The 10301-nt window shown below is 35.5% G+C and overlaps 1 protein-coding gene across 2 annotated transcripts; it reads right to left on the bottom strand.

The window, feature by feature from the left end:
• Positions 1-223: 223 nt before the first annotated feature.
• LOC132033501 (uncharacterized) lies at positions 224-10091 on the bottom strand. 2 transcript variants are annotated; one of them, XR_009408747.1, is made up of 6 exons: positions 9672-10091; positions 7852-7979; positions 7645-7757; positions 1184-1369; positions 314-459; positions 224-278 (listed from the first exon to the last, which is right to left on the bottom strand). XR_009408747.1 is itself a non-coding variant. In XM_059423484.1 (5 exons), the coding sequence occupies exons 1-5, from the start codon at positions 10031-10033 to the stop codon at positions 430-432; spliced, it is 819 nt and encodes a 272-aa protein (XP_059279467.1). In that variant the 5' UTR covers positions 10034-10091; the 3' UTR covers positions 268-429. The 2 variants fall into 2 exon arrangements, 1 of the variants encoding a protein (XP_059279467.1); XM_059423484.1 differs by having other exon boundaries at positions 268-459.
• Between the last annotated feature and the right edge of the window lie 210 nt (positions 10092-10301).

Below are 10301 nucleotides of genomic sequence, written 5' to 3'. Positions count from 1 at the left end.
GAGCTGCATTACTGAACAGATTTTTCTTTATCATTTCAAATCTTAATACAACAACCAAACTAGTAAAATTTAACTAAACCATTTCCGAAGATGCAGCCAGCTTCCTACAAATTATTAACTGGAACGTTACTAACTGTATCTTCTTTCTATTGACCATAGGTGACTCATCAGAGTTCAAGGATCTTAAGAAGCCACATTTGCACTAAACTAAGTTTATGCTACATTTTCGTGCACCAATTTAAGTAACCTGTAGTATAATGAGGGAAGGATGGAAACTGTAGTTTCTTCCATTGTTATTCAGACGAACGAGCTGCACTAGTCAAGTCTCTTACATGTACAAATAACGAGAAATGACATGTACATCACTGGAAAATTTCCGTTAGAAATAATATAATCAGCAATAAAACGTCGCCTGCACGGCTACCACAATCACCATCTTCTTACCAACGATGTCAGCAACTGCAACAAAAGGATATTTTTCTTAATATATACAGAAAATAACAAGCAACCATGTTTTACACGGTTACTGCATAGTTGTCATGTAAGAAATATTCATGCTATAGGGAAAAATAGGCCGAGCATGGGTAAAAGTTTGACTTGAATATATTCTCATGTGCAAAAATAAGAATACAAAGTAAACACGTGTCTACACCCCCTCCTCTTTTCCTTTCGTTCCCCTCTTTGATGAACGTGAACAATTTTAGGTTAGACAAAACCCAAGTTTGTCCAAAACAACCCGAAAGGTGAGGAATAATGGCACTATCAACTTTGCCTGAGCTCTTATGCAAACGAATTGATCAAATGTCAACCAAGTGTTATTCCAACAAAACTAAATCAAATTTCTTATATCCCACCACCACCAACAACATACCCAATGTAATCCCACAAGTGGGGTCTGGGGAGGGTAGAAGACCTTACCCCTAGAGAGGCTGTTTCCAATAGACCTTTGGCAAATTTCTTAAATATCACCAGTTCTACGAATTATTTTGTCTTAGGGTTTAGTTCATGGGGGGAAAAAAGGCATAACATCCTACATGCATATAAAGTTCCGTGGCTTTTAGATCACAGGGAATTCTATAGTACAAACAGGGTAGCCATGTTGGGAAAGCAAGAAAAAGTACATGCAAACAGCTATTACACCCTTAATATCCCTGAGTTACTGGTTAGACAAGAGCAACTTTACCTCAAAAAGTTCAAAAGGGCTTCCGCTCTTATAAACATCATTCTTCTTCGGCTTGTCGGTTGGTAAAATACTGAACAAGAGTGTCCTCCATCCAATAAGTAATACAGCAGTACTCCCCATGGTAACTATTATGAAGTTGACTGGTGGTATATGACCCACACTGGCAGCCCTTATAGCTAAACCCACCTGCAAAAGAAGAGAAGCAGAAAGTAAATAAGAGTCAATTCACAACCAGGAATCCTGGACCCCAAAGAAATGGGAGAAAAATGATAGGCTGATAAGAGTGTTTTAACAAAAAATATGATCAAACTCCTGCTCCACACAAGTGGAAGGGACTGAGACCTGTCTATCCATGTAACCTTCTTTCAAAAATTACATCAGATTTTACTAATCTATACACTATAATGTTTGCAGTTCGTCATGCTCTCTGACAAACAATCATACAACATATACTGCCGTGTTCAAGCTTAAACATACAAATAGTTTCTCAAAACAGAGTAGCACACATGATAGGTGAAAATGTCGAACAAATTACACAATTGACAGAACTACTTCATCATTCCATGACTATAATGAAATTAGTGTGCACCAATTCAAGATCCGAGGAAAGCTTGAGACTAGAACATGATAGTTATCTATCCAACTCTAATGGAAGGTCGACGGTTGCATAATAAGATGACAATAACTTGCACACAAGCATCCATGGAAATGACAAAGCAAGTACTGCATATCAAGCCTTAATAAAAGACTACTTTAAACAACTATTACCAGAAAAATTTACCAAAGACATTAGATCAGCCACACAAGAGTGCAACAGAGGCAAGATCCCTCCATGTCGATTTGTCACTTCTTACTACTCAAATCAAGACTTTTCCATAGTCATTTCCGTAATTCTATTCATTTTACGTGACGCGTGACACCGTCTTTTCTACCAACACCACTGAATAAATTAATATTCTTACCATTGCCACTGCTGTTATTACATAAGACTTGTGATGAATCTTAGGCAGAATTTGATTAACCACATATATTTCCCCAATCAGAAAAGTTGCAATATATGAATACTAATTGCTAACATTGAACTAAAACGCCAATTTTCACAAAATCACTTGACACTTCAAGCACCAAGCTCTGTACTGATTATATATGGTTATAAAATGAGGACTTTTAGATGATAACTGGTGGTTTTATTTCTTACATGGGCTTGTCCAATGTATCATAGGCAAAATTTGATTAACCATATATTTTCTCCTATCGGGAAAGGTTCAATATATAAACACCCAACTTGTAAAAGTTGAACTAGAACACCAGTTTTCACAAAATCATTTAACATTTCAAGCACCAAGCTATAACAAATGGAAAGGACTTTATGAGGAAAACAGGAGGTTCTATTCTCAAATGGTTTTAAGGACAATCAAAATTATCCTCAAATATTCCAACTATCCCATCTGCTGTACACACATTATAAGTGTATCATTAGCATAAATTTTATATGAGACGCCACTTCAGTTATTTTTCCTTCCTACCCACCTAACCAACCCAAATCCAGCTCGATTGTACATCTTTTTTCAGCATTCTATTCCGACTTTCCATTCACCATTAAAAACAAAAAAGAGACAACGGGGCTCCTAGCCTTAAGCATCTTTGAGAGGAGAAAAACCCTCTGCTGATACAATAACTATAACTGATAATTTGATTGCAGAGATGCACCAATTATTCCACTTTATTCACTTCTGTCTGAATCCCATGAGCTTCAACATCCTTAAAGAAACTCCAATTAATATGGTCATATTATTTTGAAGTCTAATTTTAAGATAACTCCATTCTTTTATTATGACTATGGTATCCAGACCGGCATGCGAGTACCTTGACTATTCCACCGGATACCTGCTACCTCCACCAACACAAGTACCAGGCAATTCTGTCCACCCAGACTTAGGCAGATGGAAAAGAATCACCTAGTGCTTTTTGGCTCCACAGAATTTTAACCTGAGACCTCATGGTTCTCCTTTCACTTCATTGACCATCAAGCCACACCCTTGGGTGGTCCACTCTTATCTAGTCTTCTCCAAATCTCTACGCACACATTAGCTATTAGAACACATCTATAATCTACATTTCTTTACAAAGCCATTTCTGTATGCCTACATAAAGTTCAATAACATCTTCAATCTTTTCGTAAGCAACTTTGCTATGATGTTCTACGAGCTTCCCACCCAACTAATAGGCTTGAAATTTCTAGGCTCTTAAGTTCAAATATTCTTGGGTGTCAAAGATAAATCTAAGTCATTGATATTTTTCACAAAATCTTCTGGTTGGTTAAAAAATGAAATCATCAATCGAAAAGCCATGATAAAACCGTCATGTTCTGGTGCTTTATCACCATCACACCCTTTCATCACTTTTTAAGACCTCTTCCTCGATGAATTCCCTTTGCAGCCAGATAATAGCTTCTTCAAAGATTCTAGAAACACATTTTAATAGAAAGGTCTTTAATCTTCTCACTCTCTGTACAACTTCGAATAAAGCTGTAGTCTCTCTTGTTTTATGACGTCTTGATCTTCAATCACCTCGCCATTACTCACCAACCCATATATTTGATTATATCTCCCGTGGATATTTCGCCATTTTATGAATAAATCTGTTTTCTTGTCGTCATGTTTCAGCCATAAACACCTACATTTTGCTTCCATGTGATTTCTCCCAATCTGGCAGTCTCTCGCAAGTCCATTAGATTTCTACATTTTTTGGCCAATCAGCGTTGCAAATTTAACCTATTTGTTTGGCCAAATTTTCCTGACGATGTTATCCTCCCATATCTAAATTTTTGTCTTATAATTCACCATATACAGTCAGACCTCTCTATAACGGCATCCTCATATAACCGCACCTCTCTATAACAGCCACATTTCTCTCGGAACTGATTTTTTATATTATATTTTACCCCTCTATAACAATTTTTTACCTATAACAGCAACAACCATCTTTATAACAATACACTCTTTATAAATTACCCCTCTATAACAGCTATCTTTTTTTTTTTTGTAATATAATGATTAATCATTAATGTTAGCATTGTCAAAAGAAATATAATGATTAATCATCTTTATAGAAATAAAATTTCTAAGACCAATAATAGGGCTAGAGATTTTGACCAAATATTTTGATACTTTAATAGACTATGTATGACAAAGAATAATATATGAATATATATTTCATCATTAAAAGATTTTCCTTAGTTATGCAAAGTGTGATTTAAGCTTAGGATTTGGCAATTAAAAATGAAAAAAATAAATTTTATGCATCTTTTTTGCCTATAACAACGAAATATTATTTAAATGTCAATGACGTTATAGGTGTATAGCCATCGCTATAATAGCCAAAAAATTTCGGACCCAACGATGTTGTTATAGAGAGGTTTTGACTGTATAAGCTTTCAAGTATAGAATAAGAGAACTCAGTGTATTAAGCTTTTCGCTACAATTCATCTGCATATTCCAACTAAATATTTTTAGCCTCGTAGTATTCAATTTTGAAGCAGTCTACTCCTCCCTTTCCACCTCCCCCGCTTTACGTTGAACTCCAGCTTCTTCACTTCTTTGCTTCTCTCTTTTTTCTTATGCACCCATGAGATCCATTCAAGCCTTCTTCCTTTCTTTCCCGTTTGCTGCCAATCTTGATGAAAAAGCCTAAAGTCTACAACCCTCGAACTTTGCTCCTATCTGCTTGCTTAATTTTAAAACATTATTACTTCGTACCCATCCTGAAATACACCGGAGGAGAAGCTGGTATTCGTTGTTGATACCACAACAAATGAGGTATTTCTAGCATTAAGTTTGTGGTTCTTCCGCATTTACATTTTGTATGCCTTCTTCTTGCCTCGTGATTGATTCCCCAACTTGTTTTCGGTTCTTACCCTGATTATTGGGGCAGCATGATTTGCTCGTGGATTCCAACCACAACTTTGGAGGCATATTTGGACAATGAGCTCTTATCCTGTCTCAAACATCAAATCAAGAACCATCTAATAGGCTAAACTTCGGAATAATGGGCTATATGTCCTTTTATGCACTTAAAATCTAGGGAAATTTTCAGAAATAGACAAGTGGAAGTAAGTTATTACATTCGGTTGGCCTTGAAACTAAATTTACACCTGGTAGCCAATTTTCTTTACCATTTTTGAAGACCAATGGCATGTGTTTTTGCCTAGTAAATGAAGACATGCCTCAGACAGTTAGACAAACACCAATTGATTAGACTTCCCCCACCCCCCATCCCCCTTTCTATCTTCCCACCTTTATTTCTTACACATACATTGATTAGATTTCCCACTCCTTCCTCCCGTTAAATTTTATTTCCGCACCCTTCCATATCTTCCACATATTTGATTAGACCAAACTTCCTTTCTTCATCAGAAGCTTCTCTTTTATGGGATCACACTGGGTATGTTGTTGTTGTATTTGTACTTGATTAGACCTTTTCTCCCCTCGTTCCTTCTCTATCTTCTGACCTTCCTTTCTTCATCAGAACCTTCTCTTTTGCTTTTTCTTTTTGGGCCTTTTTTTAAAATTATTTTTTCACATTTCACATTGTTGCACATTGGCTAGGAGTTGCCCCGTGAATATTCAGCTTTTAAAAGAGTTGGTGGGCCCTAGGGCCCCTATCTTAATGGTATTCCATTGATTAAAAAGTGTTGGTTACCGGGTGAAAATAATTTTGTTCAAATTGACAATGTAGACTAAATCGAGTAAATACTCAAAAGTCGGGCAAAATGGTATTATTTTTCTTTACCAATGGCCACAGGGTGTAAAAATTCCTAAAATCTATCTATGGAGTTCTATTTCAAACATCTCCAGATCCAACATCTTAAGCCCATCATGAATTTGTACAGCCCAGCTGTAACTAGTCCCGTCATTTACATATTCTCGATAAATAACCTTCTTGAGCCATCTTTGTTGATCTCCTTGATAGCTTTGCCTTGTTTTGTCGAGCCTATACAAAAGCTTCGTTTGATCTTCCCTTATGATAGGAAGGTTTACAGCATGTGGCTATTGCCAAAGATATATAGCACTTTGTGGCCCAACTTTTGAATATTTAACCGGTTTAGCTCACTTTGTCAATTTTAACAAAAATTAATTTCATCCGCCAGCCACCACTTTTTTTGTAGCACTTCGCCCCTCTTTTTATTTATTCTTTTATTTTTTCTGAAATTGAGTCAAAAAATAGAAAATATTCGAGTTAGTTATAAATTATGAACTAATGAACTAGCCCTTTTATTGGTAGTTATAAATTATGAACTAATGAACTAGCCCTTTTATTGGTATTCTTTTTCTCTCTTTCTCTCATCCTTCCATTTATCCACATCTTTGTTGTCTACTTTGCTTTACAACTTAGAATCAGATTATTATTTTTTTGGTTATGCAAAAGATTTCAGTTGCTACAAAGATATGACCTATATATCTATCAACACAAACCCATTAGAACAGGGGCTGTAGACCACCCTATGATGCAGTTTAAAATATTCAGGCTTACTCCTGGTCACATGCAGTCAAGGGCAAACCAAGTGTGACTTTTTTTTTTTTTTTTTTTTTTTTGAAACTGGTAAAGTTGTATTCCTCAGCATTAAGGGTATGCTGGCCACCTCCAAAAAGTGAGTAACCAAAAGAAAGGAAAAAGACTTACAGAAAACCTAGTAAATCTTCAATCTGATCTGTTTCCTCTATACAAAGTTGTTTACACAGCAATAGTTATAATTAGAGCCTCATTCCACTCTGGAATGTTCCTCGATTACTAGCTTTTTGGTTCTCCTGTTAAGGGCACAGAATGTTTTACATAAGGATTACAACTTCATTCTAGTTACATCTTACTCACCATTTATAGCCCAATTTGGAAGAACCATATCAGCTCACTGCAGAAAACTTTAAGAGTAGGGTCACATTGAAAGAGGAATTTACACTTCTCAATTTCAAGTTTTTCACCCTAACAAGGACCATGCGTTTTAGTTTATGTGCAACAATTCAGCTCTCTGCGAGTTTTGTTTGGCAGACGTTGATCTTATTGGGAGTGTCAATACTAAAATCGAATTCCTAAGATAACTCCTTCAAATTAAATGAACTTGTTTCTATCTTTTTGAAATGATAGAAAAGCCTAAGTCATTCTACTCCATATATCCTTCGAGCATTAACGCAAGCAAGTTCCAAGCTATGATATCAAGCTCTGTGGTAGCTAACTAACAACTGCAGCTCACACCTAGTCCTAGTTAAAATGGAGAATAGAAGCATTTGACTGAGCTTTTAGATTTTCATCTTAGAGAAGCTGACTATCTAGACTTGTAATTAAGAAGCTAGGATAGTCAAAAGTCCAATCACCTAAATGATGGATTTTACCATATAATGAGACAAGTACACAAGAATATCTATAAATTACAGTATCCAAAAAACTAGTATGTAAAAAGGACTTACCGGAATGCCTAATGACCATGATTTGGTAGCAGCAATGAAAGCCTTAAACAGACCATTCTTTCCTCTACCATCCTCCCCAAATCCTCCAAGGAAATATGCACTCAAAAGCCAACCTAACGAACCCACCATCATCATTAAAAATTCAACCTTTATTTTTAAGACTACATAAAAACTTGAAAATAGAAGAATAACATAACAATTTCCTACCAGCAATGAAAGGATCAGCAGTTCGCAGTGTATCAGGATCAAACACAGAGAATCCGTGACTGAACCTTCCAATTGCAGAGAACAATAAAATAGCCGCAACATCTCCACCAGCTAACAACGCCACCCAGCTGGAAATTCACGAATTCAAAAGAACAAAAAAAGGAAGAAAATCCCCATTAATAACACAATCATTACAAACAACAACAATAATTACGCCTCAGTCCTCCATATCCACCCTGCTACATCTTTGAACCGTTTCATTCTGATACTCAATACTCCCTCCATTTCAATTTGTTTATCTTACATTCCTTTTTAGCCTGTTCCCAAAAAAAAAAAAAAAAAACTTTTTTCCTTAATTGACAAGTTTTAAATTCCAACATCCCACATGACATGTTTAACATCACAAGATTAAAAGGCATTATGATACATTATACTCCCTCCGTCCCAATTTAAGTGTCTTACTTTCCTTTTTGTTACTCCCTCCGTTTCAAAATGTTTGTCTTACTTTCCTTTTTGGTTCGTTTAAAAAAGAATGTCTCTTTCCCTTTTTGACAACTCTTTAATTCCAAATTTCCACATGACATGTTTAAGACCACAAGGTTAAAAGGTATTTTGATACATTCTACGTATCTTTAGTTTAAGACCACAAGATTCAAAAGCCTTCTTTACTTTCTTAAACTTTGTGTCAAGTCAAAACCAGACAAACATTTTGAAACAGAGTCCAAAAAGAGTGTCTCTTGCTATATATAGTAAGTTTTCCAATTCAAACATTCTACATGACAAGTTTAAGACGCAAGATTTAAACATTTTAATCTACCATGAGATTCAAAAGCCTCTCTTTAGTTTCTTAAACTCCGCGCCCGATATAAGATACTTAAATTGGGATTGAGGGAGTACATATCTTTAGTTTAAGACCAATTCAAAATTCTTCTTTATTTCTTAAACTTTGTGTCAAGTCAAAACTGTTTTGAAACAGAGTCCAAAAAGAGTGTCTCTTGCTATATATAGCAAGTTTTCCAATTCAAACATTCTACATGACAAGTTTAAGACCACAAGATTTAAAGGACTATGCACATCTTTAATCTAAGACCATGAGATTCAAAAGCCTCCTTTAGTTTCTTAAACTCCGTGCCCAGTCAACTAAGATACTTAAATTGGGATTGAGGGAGTACATATCTTTAGTTTAAGACCACAAGATTCAAAATTCTTCTTTACTTTCTTAAACTTTGTGTCAAGTCAAAACCAGACAAACATTTTGAAACAGAGTCCAAAAAGAGTGTCTCTTGCTATATATAGCAAGTTTTCCAATTCAAACATTCTACATGACAAGTTTAAGACCACAAGATTTAAAGGACTATGCACATCTTTAATCTAAGACCATGAGATTCAAAAGCCTCCTTTAGTTTCTTAAACTCCGTGCCCAATCAACTAAGACACTTAAATTGGGACTGAGGGAGTACATATCTTTAGTTTAAGACCACATGATTCAAAATTCTTCTTTACTTTCTTTAAACTATATGCCCAGTCAAACTAAGACAAACAAACTGAAACGGGGGAACTAACACACTATCACTTACAAAATCAAATAAACTGCAAAAAAAAAAAGAAAAAAAAAAAAGAAGACTATTTGCTGAGTTTATCAGAATCACTACACACAACAAAAATAATTCTCCCGTCAGACGAAATTAATTACAGGCTTTAGTCAAAATATACAAAAACCTATACACTGATTTTGTATATATTATATGTATATTACGTGTATATATTATATATCAATAACACACTAACTTATAAAATACAAAAAAAAAAAAAGGACTTACCCCCATTTATTAAGCTTGTCCCTAAAGTTATTAGAATCAGGTTTCTCAAACTGTATAACCCCTTCAAGAGGAACACTATCTTGACCCACAAACGAAATCGGTTCATCCGGGCCAAAAGAAGACGACCCGTTACCCGACCCGGACGTAGTAGTAACAGTAGAACTTTGACCGGAAGAAGATTCAGCGTTAGCAATAGTGAGGGGTTTTAACGGGCCGTTAATTGGGCTGAGTTTAGTGGGCCGGCGATGGGTAAAAAGGGGAGGGATTGGGTGAGTGAATTTGAGGGAACAACGATGAGTTGCAGATAATGCTCCGGGAAGAGCTTGGCTTAGAAGATTCATTGTTGTTCCCATTATTTCCATTTCGTGACTATCTTTTCATATGCTTTCCCTTTTTTGGATTTCGATTTTTTTTTTTTTTTTTTGGGGGGGTTTTAAAATAAAGGGAAAATAAAATAGTGGCACATACTGTCAGATTTGGTGGGAGCAAGTTGTGTTGTTTGCCAGAAATTATTTAAGTGGTTGGAGTGAAAACCTAAGGAATAAAATTAATTTTTGGAAAAGAATACAACCAGAAGATTGAAGAGATAAGAAACTACTCCCTCCGTCTCAAATTATTTGTGGTGATTAA

Source organism: Lycium ferocissimum, chromosome 10, assembly GCF_029784015.1.
Source record: "Lycium ferocissimum isolate CSIRO_LF1 chromosome 10, AGI_CSIRO_Lferr_CH_V1, whole genome shotgun sequence".
In the NCBI taxonomy this organism is placed as follows: domain Eukaryota; kingdom Viridiplantae; phylum Streptophyta; class Magnoliopsida; order Solanales; family Solanaceae; genus Lycium; species Lycium ferocissimum.
This window is presented reverse-complemented; position numbering and strand designations above follow the sequence as displayed.